General features: G+C 41.4%; 1 protein-coding gene across 4 annotated transcripts in view; it reads right to left on the bottom strand.

Moving 5' to 3' along the window:
- LOC119888157 (rho guanine nucleotide exchange factor 9) overlaps positions 1-21,333 on the bottom strand; it is a 43,554-nt gene extending 22,221 nt beyond the window's left edge. For 2 of the 4 annotated variants that reach the window (XM_038698615.1, XM_038698617.1), the window contains exons 1-5: positions 21,037-21,333; positions 18,101-19,810; positions 16,631-16,969; positions 15,669-15,795; positions 15,479-15,585 (exon numbers count right to left, since the gene is read on the bottom strand). In XM_038698615.1, the coding sequence (XP_038554543.1) occupies positions 15,479-15,585; positions 15,669-15,795; positions 16,631-16,969; positions 18,101-19,708 (2,181 nt within the window). In that variant the 5' untranslated portion in view covers positions 19,709-19,810; positions 21,037-21,333. The remainder of the gene's footprint in view (positions 1-15,478; positions 15,586-15,668; positions 15,796-16,630; positions 16,970-18,100; positions 19,811-21,036) is intronic. The other 2 variants (XM_038698616.1, XM_038698618.1) reach the window with 2 other exon arrangements.
- Between the last annotated feature and the right edge of the window lie 668 nt (positions 21,334-22,001).

Raw genomic sequence — 22,001 nt, 5'->3', positions numbered from 1 at the left:
CACAGCCAGCCCCTCGCTGACTACATCGACCACAGAGGCCAGAATCATAACCTCATTCATCTCCCACCTCATCTAAAAATATCACCGTGCAGTGGTGATTTATCTTTTATCGTTAACAGCCCGTGATGAAGGGGAATACATGTCAGAACAATGGATGCACGTTCCTCAAAGTGATCACCATCATATAATTTTATTGGCATAGTGTCAGCCTTTTCTGCCTATTTGTCTGTGGCCACGCAACAAGCAGATATAGAGTGCAGTTGATCTGATTATCAACCATAATTTTCACTGTATTACCACTGGTGCGCTAAACAAACATCACTGATGCAAGCAGCAATCACTAAAGGCGCCATCCATGGGCATCCAATAGTAGTATCTACATGATCAAAAATGTTTACTGAAGACATAGTTTGAATCTTTGTTTGAGTGGTTTGATTCTAAATTATTGCATTTTCTAAAATATGTCTTACAATAAGCAGTTCTGGAGCAAAGTAAGTTTTCATATCACATGAATGCACATGCTATTTGGGGACTAAAATGGGGGAGTAAAATGTTTGGTACCCTCATCTTATTTGTAGTAGGCCTACTACAAATAAGATGTTCCTGTTTCATTTATAAAATAGTCTGTACTCATATTCACACTTTTTTTTCATAGTAACAAAATGAAAGGTGGGCCTGTGAATCTTGACACTGGGCTGCATCACACTTTCATTTTTACTCTCTGGCAAAATACACAATTGTGTATCCTTGTAAATGACAAAAATGCTGTCTTAAAAAAATCAGGGTTAAGTTGTATTACTGCCTGAAAGAAATATGTGAAGATTTTCACTGCAAAAATGTGAAATTTAATTTGCTCACTCCACAATGTAGGCATGAAGAATATAAAAAAGTTTTGGAAAGCAGCTATGTAGGTTCCAAGGTGTTTCAAGATTAGTACTCTTTCTTTGACAGCATCAGGATATAGAAGTGACGTCACCATTGCACACGTTTACAGTTATAGTACAACTTAGATTTTTTATTACATTAACTTATAATAACCTGCTTGTCCTGTAATAACAACATGGAGCGCAATTCACAATAATATAAACTTATATTTAAATAATTCTCCAATTTAGTATTATACTTCCACAATGTTGCTTGCATAAAACAGAATGTTTAAAAAGGGCCACAATCAATGCAGCAAGATATATATATATACTTAGTCCCTAACAGGACCAGCTTCAAAAGCGCTGTATCCGTCATTTCTCATAATGTAATTTGACAGCATTTTTTCGTCATTCATCGTTAAACCCTCTGTATATACCCAAATACAGGAGAAGACTTATATCTGTTTTTACAGGCTGAGTGGTACTCCGTTTGACTCGTAAACTGATCTTGATGTGTAAAATCAGTGAAGCTCCCCTTTAATTTAATAACTAGACACTCTGTATAATGTAATGAGATTAGGATAAAGTGCATTTTAAGTGTTTTGTGAATGCATTTTAATTAGCATTTTAATTGTGTATGCTGTTGCAAGGACACACACACACACACACACACACACACACACACACAAACTTGGATTTACAGACTAAAAACATAGGTTGGGAAAACTCCACTAGCAGCGTGGGTGGGTGGGTCAGCGAGAGATCACATCCTTGTTTTTGCACACTGGAATCCAACGGGTTTGTGGGAGTGTCCCAACCTCACTACCACTGTTGAGATGCCCTTGAGCAACCCGGTTAACCTCAAAGTGCACTAGTGGGGCTGTCCCACAGATGAGACTGTGGTTGCAGTGGTAATCTGAAGATATTGTAAGACGTGAAATAAAGCATAGGGCTCAGAAAGCCTACTTTAAATAAATAAAGGTACAAAGAAACATGATTAAAAGCTGGTCTAGAAAGGCTGTGTACCTGCAGTCCTACAAACTAAACAAACACTAATTTGTGGAAAGGAAAAGATGTTCAGCAGCACTGAGGTTGGCCCATTACTTATGGTGAATCTCATTTCCAAGCCCCTAGGAAAAGTGGTGTGGTAATCATGTGACGCCCTGGGATCAGGAAGATATTATGACATACATATACACTGCAAAAGAAACAACTGTAACAGAGTAACAATTTCCTGATAGTCACACACATTCAAAAATCCTAAAGGTCACAAATGAGCCGTATGAAGATATTATTCCCTTGAACTGATCATTTGTGCCCTCAAAATAACATGGTGCATCCTTGTAGCAGTAGGAACAGAAATTACAGGTTGTTGTGAATAGCCTGGTGAGACAGAGAGGACAGAGGCTGCAGTGAGCTTGAAAATATGACGTTTACAATAGATTTTAACAGCAACTCAGCTTCATGCCAGGTACCAAAATCTCAAAACAGCTCCACCCATTCCTGCAGCTGCTGTTCCATATGCTCAATATCTTCCAAACTGTCATGTTTGCACTGAAATACATGTAAATACACACATTGCTTGCTTAGTTAGCTTTTTATGCTCAGGCCCAACATAAACAACTTAGTTGCTAGATGATATCATTTGGCAAAAATATGACTGGAACATACTGAGCATATGGATAGATACCAGAGAATTGGGTTGTGTGAGTGTTAAAAACATAGTTTTTAGGGGCAGTATTCCTTTAAGGCTCAGTGTTGTGAGTGACAGGACAAAATGGCTCCAGTTCCCATCTGATGCACGTGTTTGCCATTGGCATGCACATCATTATTTTGGCCTCCATGTTCACAGTGATACTTAAGGTGAACATTGTATTACACATGAGCGCATCCCGGCCTGCAGCACTTGTCCTGGTGTCCGCGCCTGTCATTGTTGGCAGATTATGAAGAGAGCACAATATAATCATGAATTAATTCATACAGGAGGATCCGTTCAGTTCAGTGCCCACGCTCCCAAAACCAGCCACACATAATCAACCATCCAACGAGTGCACAGATACAGAAACCCTCTTCAAACTAAACTCTGTCTTCACATTCAGCTGAAAGCTCTGGGATGGATCAAAAGACCTCAGAATAAATTTAAAAGAATAACACCAAAGGAGTGCACTATATCAGTATTTTTAAAGCCATAAATAATTTCCAGGACACTTTCTGCACATACATGCTGATAAAAGAAATGGCTCTTGAAAGCCAGGCTTTCAGTGAGTTGCAGAGAGCAGTACAAGGCATCACAGCTGAGATATGACAACGTCCTCAAACAGGCTTTTTTCCCCCCTGCTCTGTGCTTGTGTGTGTGAAATGCAGAGTGAGCAGATTACATAAACCCGCCCTACCTCTGTGGGCTCCCTCTCCAATCTCCCTGACATTTAGACAACAAAGGTCACATCTGAAAGTCTAAATCTGAACAGACACCAATGCTAATATACTCATACATATACAAAAGTGAGGGAGAATCTGAAAAAAATACAACAACCCCAAAACCCGGCAGATTATCTCCCACCAGCAGAGAATCAAACGTAAAATAAAACTGAACTTAAACTTCCTGTATGTGAATTACATGCACAACAAGCACCGATTAGTTGTATAAAGTTAATTAATATGACATTTTCAGTATTGTCATTATTGTGAGGGATTTGCACTCCAGTATAACTGGTGTTTGACTAATGCAAGGCCTATTCTGACAGCAGTGTTTTTGGTTTGAGGCTCCTGATAGCTCACATAATTAACCTAACATCTTTAAATGTGACCATTATTATGCCAACACATTTAAAAATCTTCTGAAGAAAAAAAAATCTTATGTATATATATATATTTATTGTCAATACATACCTCTTACATATAACTTAAAACAGGTATTATCTATAGCAGGATCATTGTGTTACATGCAAATGCAAACGTTCATGTTATTGTCACTGTATTTGCAGTAATGTTTTAAATAATTTTAGCAAATAATATGTAAGCTTCCACCAAACCCTTGAGTTGTCCCAAAGGAAATTGATGAAGATAATGAATTAATGAATAAAGATAATATATGCATTTGTTAGTCTTTTTTAGCATTAAATTCCCTACTTGTGTGAGAGATAGAGACAGAGATAGTAATCCAATGTGGGAATTCGGTTCGAAAAACAAAAATTGGATTAACTTCAGCTGTGCTTTACATCTCTTACACTTAAATTGCTTTAAGAGGGCATCTCGTTGCAGAAAGTATGGACAGGATGTAAATATGGACATGTGAGTACAGCATTAAGATGTTAAATCCTTTGATCATCTTGCAAAAAACTTAATTTTGGCTCTTTGTCACATCTCTAAGCTTACAACCAGGTTAGGGTCAGAAAAAGGTAAAAAGGTAAGCAAACTGTGCTTTGTGTATTCTCTTAATCACCAGGGTCTCATATAATGTCTATTAGTGCTGCCACTGCAATAACTCGCAGTCAGTCTAATGATCTCACCCTTCGCCCTCACTTGTGAAAATGACCCCGATCCCCTTCTATGGAAGCAGCTGCTCACTCCCTACTTGATTGGGACATCTTTCCCCGTGAGAGAACTACTTCAGTGCACATCGGATACCATGATCCAATTAAGCCAAAGGCAGAAGATCATCTGCAAATAGCAGAGGCCAATCTAATGTCATCACACTGGACTCTTTCCAGACATCTAGTGTGCCTCAATATCCTGTCAATGAATATCACAAACAGATGTGAGTACAAAGCACATCCTCGACAGCTTCCTTGAACAAAGTTGATGCAATGCTGCCGAAAAAGCATGGTGTAACTATAATAATTCAACGGAGCGCTAATTCCAAATGTATGCCTGGGGGCAATATCTGCTCATAATAGTTAGCAGTATCCTGGTAGGATGTAGGCAGGAAGCTCTGCTACTTTAGGCAGTGGTTGTTTGCTACAATATTGGCATCATCCATCATTGCCAGACTGACAACCATAATTGGAACAATGTTTTGCACCTCCCACCTTTACATGAAAGTCAGTAAGATATTCCAGATCCTCCTATTTTTTAAACATTAGTCCAGTACCAGTAAGAAGTGCATGAATCAAACTCTCTCAGTTTAATTCGTGGCATTTATCGTATCTCTTGCAGTAGATTTTCTTTGAAATTCTGCATATGCTATGAATACTGCTGGACATCCACTCATTATACCAAATAGTAACCAAATAGTGTAGCAATACAATAAATTGGCTGAATTCTACGTAGCATCTGAGAACACTGACAACGCTCATTCATGTTCATTTACTGGTCTGAGATCAGCTCTTTAGTTCGGACTGTGGATCTACTCTGCGGTCAATCTTAACTCTACTGGCCTTTAGCCACCAAGCTACGTCTTTGGAAAGTCTCTCTCTGAGTAAGACTACAGATTTCAGTGCTAGCAAATGAATCTGTTTGTGGTCAGTAGGTATTTGGGCCCACCACACCCATTTCCCCTCCAGTCTGCTCCAATTCTTTTGTTCCCTTTCCATCCCCACGACAACCACGCTGACTTCCTGCTTCCTCCCAAGCCTTCCAGCCACAAAGCGCCCTAAAATAAATCTATAGACTTTTCCTGAGCACAGTTTTGTCACCATTGTTCAGACATCAGCTGTTTATACGTTCAGCTCTGGTTGGCTGTTACTGTAAAGGCAAGTCAGTGGGTCAGAGCAAAGGGAATTGGAGAAATCGTGAAAGATAGATGAGATAAAAGAGGTAGGTGGATAAATTAGGGTTAAAGACATCACAAGTGATATCACAACATTCCTAAAACGGCTTCAGTAGAAATATTCCTACGCAGGCGCAACATAGCCAATATATGTGTTTATGGAGACAGTAGATGAATCTGCCCAGCGACTTCTTTATGTAAGCCCCTAGTGAGTCTGCACAACATTGTGAAGTTTCAGCGGGGAAAGAGAAGACACATAGTTTTTATATAAACACTGCCAGAATCTAGGGTATATAAAGTCTTGTGTGGAATAAAAACTGGCTTTTGAAGCTTGCAGAGAAGAAACATAAAATATGAAGCAAATTTAATACACATCTCACCTGCCTGGGACACTTCTGTGACAGAGACCTGGTCATTACTATGCTACTTTGATAATTGTATTTTATTTGCTATGCAAAAGTAGGCTGCCACTGATAACATACTGTACAACACAGAGAAGTCCAACTCAACACTCTCCCCCTGTACCTCTATTAAAAAATTCAAATTATATTGGAGCCACTGGGGGGAACTCTCAGTGTTTGCTGACAGTGCATATTTGACTTAACTATTCCCACTAGGTATTGTGGTAAAAGTTAAATAGACTTGTTTGCTTTCTTGCTGACAGTTATATCTCATTTGTTTAATCTGTACAAAAACTAAATTGTAAAATGGACACATTTTTGTTTTATGAGGGGTTATGTGCAGAAATATTTCTTGCTGTATATTCTTGTAATCTTTGCTGATTGCCTGGCAACATTATGGAGCAGCTAAAATTCGAGGTCAAGTTTCTGCACTTTGGTGAACTAACAGGAGGTATAACCTGTTAATTAATGAGCTTTAGAGGTGCTGGTAAGGGAGATTTGATTGATAAGGATTTTGTCTTTCAACTAGAGCCAGGCTAGCTGTTTCCCCCTGTTTCTAGTGTTTATGCTAAGCTAAGCTAACCAGCTGCTGTCTTCAACCAAGTCCAGTTTCCCTTGATTTTAACCTTCCTTGGTTAACTATGACCTGGATGACTGAGAACCTTCACAGACATCTGGCTGTAGCTGTATATTTATCCTACAGACATGAGAGTGGTATTGATCTTCTCATCTAACTCTTGGCAAGAAAGTCAATAAGCGTATTTCTGCAAACATCAAACAGTTTTTCAAAAAGATGAGGGCAGTGTATATTCATTAAATCTTTAAAATAAGATGTCATAATATTATTGGATTATGTTGCACTATATTATACTTTAACTATACTGCTTTTTATCTAGATGGCCTACTCACCACTATAAATGTGATTTCATCAACATTTTCTATTAATTTCTTCTATTCTAACCAGTGGGCTCAACTTCATTTGCACACCCTGACTCCTTTACATATCCATTAAGACACCTCCTAGATTCCTCTAAAGAGCAGAAGATGTATGCAATTACTAAAAAGTCTGAACATTTTCAAAGTGAAATCCCTAAAGCTCTGCACTCTGCATTGACAGTGTAGTACATCTGAAATTTCTGTAAAATTTCCCATAGAGGGGAAACAGTGCCTCTTCTAAAATGTACTGTAACAAGCTCCCCAAAGACGCCATTGTAGCTTTTCACAAACAGCAACAAAAAGGAAACATTAAGGAACACTGTTGAAAATACATTTATTTATTTATGTCCCTGTTCAGCATAAGTGCCAGCGTGTACTTAAGTAAAGCCCAAAAGATTGGTCATTTGAGAGTCCAGCTGTGGGGTTAGGGATAAAATGGTATGAACTATGTTAGGATTTGGTTGGTTGCCTAAACCAGCACTGCATAACTGTTCTTCTGCTGTGCTGGTTGTGAATGTACTGAGCGTGCTCGGTAGTGTCACCATTCATCAGCGCACAGTCAGCCACCTGCGGCCCAAAACACTGGGAGGTAAAAGCAAGTTTTGTGGCTGCTACATATACATGCAATGTTTGCTGGATATTTGTACTGTGTTTTTTTGGGAGCAGGGTATTGTATATTTAGATTTTTATTGTAACATTGTTAGTGAGAGACAGTGGATCGCTGTGGTCGGCAATGATCAGCCTACTCACATACTAAACAACTATCATGCCCACTAGATGCTATAGATGTGTAACTACCTATATGGAGGTGGGGCTACAAAAATCTACAGCTCCACATGTCCTCTGAGCTAAAATGAATTTACATTCTCACTGCTTCCACGCCATGAGAGTTCAAAAGCAGAACATCGGATTAAAATGCAAAACTCTGCAGTGAAACGATATTTGGGTGCAGGGTTGTTTGGCAGCACCTTACTTCTTGTTGATAGGTCAATTTCTGCCATCAAAGACTTCACAGACTCCACCTGATATAGTGCTGTCCTGTAAAACATTCACTAACAAGCTTGCCATCTAAAATATAGTACTGTGCTCAGGCATGGATGCACATAGAAACTTAAATGCTCTCATCCTCACACACACACAACAGGTTGCAGGAAGCAGGTGTTTTCACATGCCTGGAGGGAGGAAGAGGATGAAGTGAACAGCGGGGAGATGAGGTTAGAGAGCGAAGAAAAAACAGTGGGGGAGAGAAAACTTGATCTGAGGAGAGGAAAAAACAGAGATGGAGGTAATGGAAGGAGGGATGACGAGCTCTGAAGTCAGGAAGAAAGAGATGCGGGTGGAGAGGGGTTATGAGGAAGAAGTACAAGGAGGGAGGGGGTTGCATAATACGTGTACGTGATGGAGGGTTTTCTCTGATGCCGCATGTGGTGTAGCAGGCAGACAGGGAGGTCAGACGCAGACAGAAAAGCCAAATAATGTACACAAGAAGTGGCAGCTGCCAGAAAAATCCAGCGAGTCCTTCGCAGAGGGCTGCAGGATACATTCTAACTAGCAGAACGTTGTACAGGCAGTTAGCTTCTGTCTCATTATTTCAGTCCAGGGACAAAGTGACCAAGGCTGGAGCTATTCGTTTTATTCCGGGTACAATTAACATATATTTAGATCACAGCAGTTGTCTAGTTTAAAATTTACAAAAATAGTGTTTCACAAAAAGCATTAAAATTCATTATTACTTATTGCCCACTTGAAGGATCATTACAAGATTTATGCTGAGCTCAAGTCCAGATGCAATGGATTACAGTAAATGCTACATATTAACTAATCTAAATATGAAAGAACTGCTACTTAAAAGGCACTTGATTACAACAAAGTGCTGCATCAAATAATTTATTCAGAAATTTGCTGCCTTTACCTGAAAGTCAAAATTGTGTTGGCTGGTAATATCGCTGAATATTTAAAATATGGTTGTTTCTTTCAATGTAGAAGCAACAGCTTACTTGGTTGACAATTAATTAATTAAAAATGGTAAATGTATACATAATTTGTGGGAAATGTCCTATTAAGGCAGATTGACTTGGCACAGTTTTATAGACACAGGCAATCTATGAAAAAAAACCCCACACATGATCCACAGGAAAACCAGCAGAAACTAGCCTGTATGTTGACAAAGCAGCAAGATGTCAACCCCTAATCAGGTCTGAATAATGTATTGGAACCACTGATGAGTGTAAATACTCACCAGAATACTCACCAGCCTAGATTAGTCAGTATTTTTGCCCCTAGTGTCATTGTTGGTTACATTTGTAGAAATATTTCTAGCTGGTATGAGAGTTGACCATGAATGTAACAGTAATGTACATAACAATAGCAAAATTTTGCTTCAGAGAATGTAAATTTTGACTGTGTGTAGGAATAAACTATTGTTTATCATTAACAATTTTTATATTGCTACTAAGGTTATTACAGTTCTTGATTGCTTAAACACATTTCTTAAAAATTATGCCTCTTTTTTCTCACAACACAAATCCACAACTTCTCACCCAATTCCCCAAACATCCTATTTTCAGGTCAAAATGAAGCTCTCCACTCAAAACCATTCAATCTTGTTGAAAAACCTAACTTCGCCCTCAGCCATAACACACAACCCCTTAAAAATAATAAATAAATTAATAAATTCAAAACAATACAACAAAAACTGGTTATTAGTAATGTTGCGTGTGGTTCTCCCTCTCAGAAACCTTTTACATGATGAACACAAAAGAAATAACAAATGTATACGTTGGCACATTTGCACACATTTTTAAATTCCTTTGTGTACTGTACAGTACAACACACCAAAGAAGAAATTATTCTGCCCCAGGCCTGTCTTTGGTCTGGGACAGGCCAGAGATTCTCGTTCTCCACCTCATCCTCCTCCCTACTCCTCCTCCCTCTACCTCCTCCACCTCCTTCTTCACCTCCTCCTCCACCCTACTCCTACTCTGCCTCCTCCTACTCCTCATCTTCCTCCTATCCCATCTCCTCCTCCAACTCCTACTGTTCCTATTCCTTCGCTTCTTACTCCTCTATATATTGCGTTTCCTCCTCCTCCTCCTCCTCCTCTCTGGTGTCCCACACCTCTTCCTTCAGATTTTTCTGGATCCATTGTTCCAAAACTGGATGAACTGACTTTGGCCCTTTTATTTATCTATTGAAGGTTCTGATTGGTGTGTTATCAATTTTGACTGTTTGTGTTTCCAACTGGGTAGCTGTGTGCTAACTGAGCTCAACCTGTGCTGATTGAGTGAAAAAATATTGAATGTCTGTGCTTTCTCAATGACCACATGGTGTAGGCAACGTGAAATGAAGGGATTTGTGTGTAGAGTTAAGAGAAATGGGTGTGCTTTTTGAAAAATGGAGTTATGGTTTTGAAATTTTAGCCTGCTAATAGTGTTTAAGCAATGGCGAAAACTATAAATTGGCCTACTTAACATTGAGTGGCAATCTGCCAGTTAGGTTGTTATCCTTTGTGAAAGGTTTTGGCCTAAGGGTGGTGCAAAAGAGAGCTGATGCCATCTAAAATGTGAAGTATTTTGTGCTTGGTAAAATATCAACTTTCTCACCTGAAGATAGAATTATTTAGTTATTTGTTTAGTTAAAATATATATTTAGTTGTTTGTACAAATATCAAGTCAAGTCAATCAATATAGCCCCAAGATGCAAATTTGCCTCAACAGAGTGGGAAACATATATAAAGAATATGGGAAGATGTTGAGCAACTTCCAGGTGCCACCAAACAGTGGCAGGGCCTGGGCCAAGCAACCTCCTCTCTACAATGCAATGTACCATAGAGAGGTGTAAGGAGTAATGAGATTGTAATGAGATATGGAAATATACAATTCTAGGTTATTACTGTATTATAGTCGGGCAAAAAATCAAAGCTGTTAAAAGAAAGGGGAATGGCTAGAGTGAAAGCTATCAGTGGAATTAATACATGCATAAAAATTGGGGTCTGCTCTAAGATGGTGCTGTCAGATAATGAGGGATCTTCACGTTACAAGGTGACATTCTTCTGTGTTGACTAAAAGACCAGAAAAACCTGTCAAACAGCCATGAATACTGCATTATACAAACAGTAGAAGCTGTTGACTGTGAGTAAAATCACCTAAACAGCCTGGAAAAGCTATCACAAATGATACAACTGATGTTAGATAACAAGCGCCTGAGTGCCTTGGGCCTTAAATAGTCTCATTACAAAGATCACTGCATGTTGTGACATTACTGAAATCATCACCAGTATCTCCCCACTGTCCTACAGGGGCAGCAGCATAAAGTTGGTATGATGATGGAAGGATGGAAATACTTGTCCTGATAAGGTATATAACAGAATGTGTTCCAAGAAAGCACAAGCACAAATCTGTACGTGCACAGGCATGCATGATCTGACAAAATCTCAAAAAAAGAGTATTATGCGGAGATACTGTAAAACAGCATACACCAGTGAATAAGAGAATTAACAGACAGCACTGTTCCTCCAGTCCCCGAGAACATGCAGCCATCTGAAATAAAAGTGGAAACGGCTTTTATAGGGAGCAAAGGAAACCCTCTCAACAGTTATATAAGAGAAAAGGCCCTCAGCCTATCTGTCTCTCTCCCTAACACACACACCACCCAAGTATGGAGTTGCACGCCTATGCATACAACAACAACAACAACACACACCTGACAGGCAGAAACCCATTCTTTGGAAGAAACAGCCTAGGGAGGCTCTGACACAACCACCTGCTCAAATTCAGTCAGCGGCACTACTATTTATCAGAACCCGCTGCATCCTACAAAACAGTATTACCTGGTGGCTACAGTTAGTCACAGCGGATACGTGCCTGTACCTTGGCAGGGGAACAATGTTGAATGAACAGTGATAAAGGATTCTGGGTCGCCTGTGGCCCAGAGTGTGGACTGTACATACATGCAGTTATTTTGAGGAAGACTATTCCAATGGTCCGTCTCATGGGGGTCTAAAATAAAGCCCGGGGTGAAACAAATGCCACACATTCACAGTTTGTTTGACAGCGATATCACTAGCCAGTGCTTTTCATTCCTCACCAAATAATGAGGTCATCAACGCAATGACTCATGACTCATTGACAGATGAATTCAAAGTACATCAGGAAGAGCATGGGAAGACTGTGTATGTGTGTGTGTGGGGTGAAGCACAGTGGCTGAGCTACAAAGAGGCATCTATGTGTATGTAGTTAAATAACAGTTTTTCACAATTGCTAAGACACATTTCTTGAAACCTTCATAATTTTTCTCGAAACTTGAAAAACACAACCTAGTCTTTAAATTACATTCACAAAACCCCTGACTCAAAATCAAACAATCGCCTCAAAATACAGCCAGTCAATATGTAAAACACTACAGAGCATTCTTTAGATACTACATAAAAAAAGACAGCGTCCAGGGCATGTAGTTACAGATTTTTTTTTGCATATAGGAAACACATTTTCCAATTCAAAAAAAGCAAGTACTGTAAGTAATACAGTATTGAATATCTGTATATTCAGCACTTGCATAAAAATACAGTACTGTAAGCCCAAAGAACAGAGAATACTCTAAATAAAAAGCCTATCACACTCAAAAATGTTGTGCAGCCGCAAAATCAAAGTCAATGAGAGACTGGTTCTGCCTTAGTATCACGTATTTGTGCTGGGTCTGGCCAGAGGACTTCATCCACATCACATGCAACCTTTTCCCTTGCCAAGCAAAGGAGGAAGGTGTGCCACCTTACTGCAACAACACTCCACACCTATCTCACCACAGGCCAATTCCATTGCCTGTAAGTACCAGGCAGAGAAAAATTCCTTTATTGGATTGAGGTAAGGGCTGCATGAAGGAAACATTTATGAGTCACTGGTTGCTGGTTGATGTTGAACCACTTGCTTAGTGGCACACCACAGTGAAAACTGACATTGTCCCACAGACAGGAAGTATGACATTGCCACTACGCTGGCCAGAGTTGACCACATTTTGGTGTGATCGCATGATTAGAAACAAGTGTGCAGATATATGAGTTGTTGTGTGTAAAAGATGACAGCTGTGTTGTAGTTGTGTTTAACTTTTGTTGTGTGTATTTACCGTTTTTGCAACACAAGTGCATCACAGTGCAAAACGTGTTTTAGTGAGTGAGAATGTGTTTAGAGTTTTGCAAAAAAAGTGGATGAGATTTTTAAAGAGTGTCTTAACGACCTGAACTTGTTTAAGGTTTTGCCAAAAGAGTGACTGATTGAACAAATGGATTTAGGCCACTGAGCATTTGGTTTAGAGAATGGGGTTTAGTGTTTTAGCAACTGCATTTAGCAAACATATGAGCACTGGTGCTCCCCGCATGGGTATAAAAGTGTGTGCATAAGTAGTTGCTCAACTCAGATTTCTCCTTTTTCATCACTGCCCTACTATTTTCCCAACTAGCCACTGCCTGCTGACTCATGCGTCCATAATAAATAGATAGCATTGCATAATATGATTACGACCAGACAGACCTGGTTAGCCCAAACTTAAGATTTCTGTTGAAACTCTTAATCCGCATGAAGCCCTTAATGAGACTGTCCCCCTTTCTGACAAGTTGACAGCAGAGCTTCGGGCACAGCATTAGTAACACAGGAAACTGTCCCCTCATCTGCATAGGAATTAACAAAGACTGCTATTGCTAAGTGTTTGTTAGGAGAGGAGAGGAGAGGAGAGGAGAAGAGAGGAGAGGAGAGGAGAGGAGAGGAGAGGAGAGGAGAGGAGAGGAGAGGAGAGGAGAGGAGAGGAGAGGAGAGGAGAGGAGAGGAGAGGAGAGGAGAGGAGAGGAGAGGAGAGGAGAGGAGAGGGCAGTGACTGGGGGAGAAATCCATTTAAATGAAAGAGAGAAGAGAGGCGTCAGCATTAGCAGTTAATCCACTGCAGTGAGAATGCTTTCTCTCTGCCTGCGGCCCCTAGGCTCCAGTAGCCATCCTAACAGGAAGACTGTAACATACACTGCACTGTATCACAAACAACAGATCTGATCCTGACATGAGATCCACACCAAATAAACAATGCATGACTTACCAGAAATAAGACAGCGGCACACAGACTTAATATTGAAGCATTATCCATCCATGTGACTGCACTACAGCTGCATTACCATGTTATGTCATACTGTGCATATACAGTATATATAAATATGTGCTACCCCCATGCTCATAAATCACAAATCCCAGCATTTGAGTGCGCTACAAATCAACATCCCTGTCCATTCAAACACACACAAGGCATTTCCAGTGTTATGAGTCCACGTCCCCTACCCCAGGGGAGGGGCATGACACAAAAGTGCATATACAAAGGGAGCATCTCTCTTCCCCTCTCTGTTTCTCTCCCACCCTTTTTTCTCTCTCTCACCCACACACTTTCTCCATTTAGCTCACACTTAAAAAGGCTGCCTAAAGATAGAAACAAGAAGATGAACAGGAGCCAGCGAGTGTCATGGCAACAACGTGCAGTGGCTCACAAACACTATTTAGACCAGCAAGAAAAAGTTATAATCAAAGCCTAAATGCAGATGTATCACCTCTTCAGAGACACAGTTTAGTACATTTCAATGCAAAGACGTGCCAGGACTGAAAGCCCGGGGCTCATAATTCAGCAATTGAGTATCCAGAATCTCTCAGGAAAATGGACTACTTATTGTACTACAAATGTTTTGGTTAATCCTCACCGACTCCATGTAAATAGTTTAGAAAATGTGAGCTCTATCCTCAAAGTATTATAACACTGTGCACACTCATTCTCAGATTACATTGGACATATGTAATACGTCTTATATATTTCTATGTGAAAATACTTCTGCTAAATGCTAATATTAATGTAAAAAGGGTTAAGCCTTATGCATTGCACTTCTGTAGGTGTAGATGTTGGACACAGCCACAGAAATGTTCACTACCCCGTCAGGATGTTTCAGAGAAACTCTGCATCTCCTTCCACTAGAATCCCCCTGAGGCCACTTGCACATCAAAGCAGCGATTCTGAAATGCCTGGCTTCACTTCCTGAGTAGTATTACTCCAACGTACTCTGAAGCTAATTTTACACAACTGACAAAGACACGTTACACTTCTCACAGATTTCTGCACACCAGGTATATGAAAACATCCCCCATTCTGCTGTGAAATTCAGTTTGTTTGTCTGCATGCGCTCTTGTCACATTAAAAAACATCTGAAATGTCAGGCGCCCACCTCAGGCATGAGTAATGGCCTAAGAGTACTGGATGACATTAATTCTCATGGCCACCATCTTCACGGATCAGCTCATGTCAATATCGGATGAAACACTGACCAGTGCTCGGTCATCTCTGTATTACCCATATTACCAGTAACACTGAGATGTTATTTATCAGTCATTCTCCTACTCTATCATACATCCTATTATCTCATCCACATCTGCTCATCTATGCATCAGGTGAATAAACTCAGTGTGACGTGTGTGTTTGTTTGTAGGCATTCATATATATAGTGTGTGTGTGTATGTGTGTGTGTGTTTATGAGGGCAGGCGTGTGTTCGACTCACAATGTTGACCTGTAGTGGTTCTGAACCAGGTCTTAGCAGCCTCCTCCTCCTGCAGCTACCAGAGCCTCCAGACCGCAGACGCACCGACGATGACGACTGACCCATGTCTGGGATTCAGACACATGCAGACAGACGATCAATTTAACAAACACACATCAATCAATCAATCAATAAAATAAAAATACGGTACCTGACTGAGGAAGGAGCAGCGCCAAGGCAGTGAGAGTGCTGGGGGGTAGTGGCAGGGAGCGGCACCGCTGGAGAGACGCCCTGAGTGGGGGCTCTAACGGTGACACACCCGAGGGGCGAGACAAGGCCTAGAGGGTACTGAGTGGTTAGGGCATCTCCTATATTACAGTTACTTCGATGCACACACTCACACACACAAGGTTGAATGCACACATTCCCCTGCCCTTCGCGTTAAAAAAACTTCCTTACTGCCTTGTCCCCTTTTTTTGCAGTGAATTAAAGTATTTCACATTCAGCAAGTCTATTCTGGTGCATTGGTCGGTGTGCATGCCCTGCAGCAAACCATGAGAGACTATACATCATGCCAACCGGGCGGTCTCTAAGGTTAAAATGAACTGACTCTGAGTTAGGGCAATGAGAGGTAGAGCTTATGGGAGCGATGAGGCAGAAAATTGGCCACAGAGAAAGACTGAGAGTGAGGGAGAGAGAAAGAGAAGCCACAAAGAATGAAAGAGAAAGAAAGGGTGAGCAAGAGGAAAAGAAAAAGAGTGGGAGAGGGGGAGGTGAGCTGAGGGAAAACGAGTATCCAGAAATACAGGCCTCTATAAATGGGGCAGAGCATGCATGCATTGTTGCAGCAAACAGTGAGTGGTGTATAAATACTGGGTTAGTCCTGGGCTGCCCTTCAAAGTCTGTAGTGTGTGTTTGATTCATTATGGGCTTGGGCTATATTTATCGGTGAGTTGGTGGAGACTACTAGTGAGACTCTGCGCTCCTACTTTCATATTTTCAACATCAGGATGGGATATATTTATGTCTACTCCATAAACATACATTTTCTCAGTCTAAATGTGTTTTTGGATATTTATGGGACCACGTATTTGTCACTTTTCTGTCAATATTTGTATGTTTAATTTTGTGAAATTATGCATGAATGCCTGTGTTTGTTGTTTGACATCTTACTCTGTGGTGCAGCACCGTGGACTGCGTCTCCTTAGTAACACTGGTCTCTATGACAGAGCAAGGCCTGGAGCGAGCAGCCATCCGTCTCTGCCCCGGAGAGTGTTGCATGGTGGGAGCAGGCCTGCGTCTCCGCCGGCACAGTGAGCCAACCTCACTATAATGGCTGTAGAGATCTCGGTCTGGGGTGGGCCTCCACAGGTCCAGTACAGCTGAGGCCGGGCGAGGACGAGGGCGCTGGGGCTTGTGATGCACAGAGGTCTTCTCTGTGCTAGAGTGGGGCATGGCTGGGCACAGCTGTCTTACACTGCAGCCTGTCTGGGTGGCAATCTGCTTACACAGCTGTGATTGGCACAGATACTCAGCAGTTTGGCCCAGATAAAGGTGCAACAATGCATTTCTTGTGTGGGGAATTGGGAGGAATTTCTATATATATTCAACAAAATATACCTCATATTTCATTTCAAAAGATTATACTAGCCATGAGCTCATGTTCCTAATTACAGTGCATCAGAAGCTAATGTCAAGACTGCTCCATAATGGCAGGTAAAATTTCAGAAGAGAAAACAAAAAAACAATAGACAGGTTGTGTATTTCATATGTAAACAGTTTGATTAGAGAGGAGGATTTTCCTGGTGCCATCATTTCTCCTGAATTATTGCAGGACTGCACATTAACACCCTTCTCAAAACACAGATTCCCACAGCCCTCGCCCTTGCATAATAAACCCTTATGAAAGTGTGCTGAGTATTGAGATGTCACATCTCATTTTGTCATTAGGAGTTGGTGCTAACATGTCCTGACTCGTTGGTGTGACTAGAAGGGAGATGACTAATGCTTCAACTGGAGTGAGAAGGGAAGGGTGCCGTCATGAAGCGCAGACGTCACACAGCTCTAGGGCTACCGCAGTCAGATACATGCTGCTTCATGGGAAATAGGGTTTCCTTGCATGCTACACAAGGGTGGCGAAGCAGGAAAGGACAAACTTCTCAAATATAATGATGTTGTCCACCAGTGTAATTACTGACTGTTTCCTCCTCTCTCCAACAGATGGGGCAAAAGGACAACTGTACAGTAGATGCTCACTTTTTATGTCCTCACAAGTTGGTGTATGGTGAATGTTTTTGTTTCACCCTGACAGTTAATGAACCACACCTAGGACTTATATTATGAGAAAATGAGTAATGTCTGGTAGTTTGTTGTTGACAAAGCAAGATAATGGCCATGGTTAAGACAGTTATATAAATGATATTTTGAGCATTTATGCAGTAATTACATGATGCATGCCTTCGGGTGTGTTAATGATGAGGAAAAAGCCTGCAATGGAATCTGGTTATGGTAAAAATGTGAGACACATTCTACATGGCAGTGGTAGTTTAGCAACACAAATTACTGGCTTCTTTAACAAAGGCATTTATTAAAATTCAGTGGCTGATAATTAACACAGCTCATTTTGTATTTAAAGTCACATACCTTAAATATTTCCTCTGTGGAATCTGATGCTGGTACGCTATTGGTTGTGCTCTCTTTATCACCTTGTTGTGATTGGACATGTACTTCCTGTATCTGGTGGGAGTCAGGTGGAGCATCCCTGGAATCCTGCTCATTTCCTGTCTGTCCCTCTACCTTTTCCTCTTGACAGAGACAGTTTAATGGATCACTTTCAACCTCTGATTCTTTTTCAGTCTCTGTGTTTGGACCTGACTGGGGAATATGATTCTCTACTAAGGCTGTGGACCTGTGGTTTGTGTCTCTGTCTATATGTTTGTCTCTGCCATCAGAACTCTGAAAGCCATTGACAGCTTGAGATCCTGGGCATGCCCTAAAGGCTTTCAGGACCACTTTAGGGGATCTTCCACCTGTCACAGGTGCTGGAGCCATGCTGTCAAAGCTACTGGAGTGTGAGGATTTAGCGGTCAGTGGTGATGATGGAATAGGCTGGGATTTTGGAACTCCTTCACTGTGTAGTGTTAGGGACACACTGTGAATATTGTCCACTGTGCGCTGTGTGGTACAAGGGGAGCTGATTGGAGTCCTCTCTTCCTCTGGAGGAGAAAAGGAGTGTGATGTTGTCCGCCATTTTCTGGCTGTCTCTGCTACACTGCTGAAAAACTTGAACAGACCACCAAAGTGCCCCTTGTTGTCAGAGGGTTTTGGGGGCGGTGGCTGAAAGTCTCTGACACTCTCAAAGTCTACAGAACCATAGTCTGAGTCCATGGTCTTGTCCATCGAGGGAAGCTCAGAGTCAAAGCTCCTCTCTGAGTAGACAGGATTGGCCTTTCCTAAAAGGGAAATCCTCCTCAGGTAACTCCACACATCTTTATGCCTCCTTCCTCTACCCTGGTGGGTGCTTGGGCTATCTTTAATGCTAGGCTCTTCACAACCTGCAGCTGTTTTGTTACAGTTGTTTGAATTGTTGTGGCTTCTTTTAGTATAGTAAACTCTTTCTGATGGTTTACAACCATTCTGAGTCACAGCCTCTCCCGTTACAGTGGGCTGCTGGCTGTCCGTAGGAGCTGTGAGGTCAATGTCTTCAAACGAGCAGTCAAATTCTGCTGTGTAGCCAGCATACGAGTGCCTCTTGCCACGTTGTCTCAGTGTGCCCCTGCTGGACTGCTGAGGAGTGCCAATCTCTCGGCAGAAAGATTCCTCATCCACCAAAGTGCTGCCAAACTTGGCAGTAGACAATTTCCCTGTCTTCCCCCTAAACACAGAAGGGGATTTAAGCTTCTTGAAGGAGCGAACCTTGTCAGCAAACGAGAGTTTAGGGATGGAAGCCTCCCCGGGCAGGATCATGGAGTGGGGTCTGCGCTCCAGCTCTGAGACAGCTCTCTTTCGGTTCAAGATCTTCCAGATGCCCCCTGTGGCACGGGGCCTCCGGTTGACCTCCTGTCTGTCCTTGACAGGGGTCTGAGAAGAGGCAGCCTGGATCTCTCCCTGCCCCTCTGCAGACCCTGGCCCAGTCTCCTGAATATAAACACTGCTGGTTTCATTCTCCACATCCAGAGAAACATTAAACACTCGGTTGACAAACCCATTAGGGTTGTTGCTCTCAGGGGCAGGGTTATCTGTCTGTTCCATCCTCTCTCATTCTACAGTGTCAGCTATCAGCTCCAATGGACATCATGTCTGGGGCTTCTCTCCCTCTCTCTCTCTCTCTCTCTCTCTCTCTCTCTTGAACACCTGGAGGAACAACACCACATTTTTATTTTGTTCATATCATCATATCATGCTTATTCTGTCTTAATGCCTGTTAAGGCTATTAATATTAAACATTCTCAGAGGAGGATCAGCTGTATTTCATCAACAGAGGAGGCCAAACACAAAAAAATAATAGATTATTGCTACTTAAACAATAAACACAGGGAGAGCATTAGAGGTCTCATTTTGTGATTCTCAGACAAGGGCTTTTGTACCAGGAGTCAACAGTCACCTCACCCCCACCCCCACCCCTCTATATTCTGTCCATATTACCCAAAGTAATTATTTGAGACACAGTCCCCATCCACCATTTAAACCAGGAGGCTGTGTTGTCATGGAAACACTCACTACAGAGATGTCTGGTTATTTCAGGCCTGCTCCTGCTCTGACATCATCACAGCTCAGATAAGCTCCTTCTGAGGAAGAAGATGCTCAGCAAGTGCTTCACTACCACATGTTAATTGCCCCCATTTCATAATCCTGGATGCCTCTTGTGTAATTAGGGCCTCCAGCATACATCTTTGTTGTTACATGAGGTCATCACCAAAGATGTGTTTCACTTTAAGCTGGCCTTTCCGCAGAATGCCACAATTTAATTTGTATGCGTTTTACTGATAAGCTTTTAAAGAACACTATCTAAAGAAAGTAGTCAATCGTTCCAGAAATGTCAGCTTACAAGCATACTCTCCAGTCACACATCGGCTATTAGGAAGTAGGCCTACTTATTATAGCATTTAAATGCTTTAACGTTACTTAACTGATGAATATCCAGATATTTTGATGACGTTAATATGATTCATCTGTAATAAAGGCCACTCGGTGGTTATAATGGCACAAACGGTTTTGGCTTCCTTACACTCACTAAACTTAAAGTAACTAGCAAGTCGATTTCCATCTAAAACTGACAGCTCACAGTAACTTAGCCAACAGTGACAGGATAAATCTGGGTTGGGCGTCTGGAAGTTATGTCTTGTTATAAAATATGGCGTCAACAAAATTGACATTAAACATTCAGCCATTGCGTTTGTGAACTGGCGTTGCAATTTAATTCAGCGTTAAGTTAAGTAACTTTAACGTCTCTTCAAATTGACTGTTTGTGAATTAACCGTTCGCATTACACTTAAACTTGTATAGCAAGTTATGCCCGCGAAAAATAAACTTCATCTCTATTTGTCACTTAGAAGTAGCGGTGAAAGTTGTTAACTTACCCTAGAAAACTTCTCCCGTTTAAAAGGGCATCGTCGTTGCTGTCCTCAAGAGTCAATAAAAGCGCCGCCTTAAACACCAGCTAAACGTATCCACTTTACGGGCTTAATTTATATCCATGAGTAAGGCTGAAGTTATGTTGCGGGCAGCGACTCCTTCGTAGATCTCATGTGTTTGGTTTTCGCCTCAAAACTTCGTTCGCTATCATCCCACTGAGAGAAAACTCCCCGAGTAAGCGACAGACCGGTGAACTCCTGCCCTGTAAGCTCCTGCAGACGCCGACACTCTGATTTGCGATAAAGCTCTCACGCAGACAGACCAGCACACACACACACACACACACACACACACACACACACACACACACACACACACACACACACACACACACACACACAGACACGTACCTACATGCTCAGATACATCCACTGAAATAATTTTAATTGTTGTATAAAGTATCACGTTAAAGCTAAGTTAGGTTATATATTTATATCTTAGGCTACATATTCACAGTTGGATGCTTTCTGTAATTTTAATCCTATATTTAAGCATCAGTTCATTAAAATTCTAAATTCCACAACCCTTACAAAATATATTTTTATCACCCCCCCAATTGTTAGATGGATTCATAAGGAAGCACTTAGGCTACATATAATTTCTACATATAATTAGAACATCAGTGATTGACTGAACTCTGGTCTCACTGGCTGATCCTCCTTTGGGATTTGCGTTGAATGTGAAAATCCTTTCATTGAAATGACACAATGGGGAGAGGGATCTCAGGGGGAAAACTGAAGGAATTCACAAAAACTAAACAGCTCCAGAGCTCCATTGCCGTCAAAAAGGAGATGGTGGAAGAAGAGGCCTAAATTTAAACATTTCCTCTTTGTCCTGTTTTGGGCCCATTGTCATTGTATGGCGTTCTCCCTTCTGCACAGGAAGGAGTGGATCTGACATCAACGCTCTC

Source organism: Micropterus salmoides, unplaced genomic scaffold (genome assembly GCF_014851395.1).
Source record: "Micropterus salmoides isolate LMB-PRFRI ecotype aquatic unplaced genomic scaffold, ASM1485139v1 Ms_hic_scaffold_5, whole genome shotgun sequence".
NCBI lineage: Eukaryota > Metazoa > Chordata > Actinopteri > Centrarchiformes > Centrarchidae > Micropterus > Micropterus salmoides.
The sequence above is the reverse complement of the archived record's forward strand: the minus strand, read 5'-3'. Positions and strand labels throughout refer to the sequence as shown.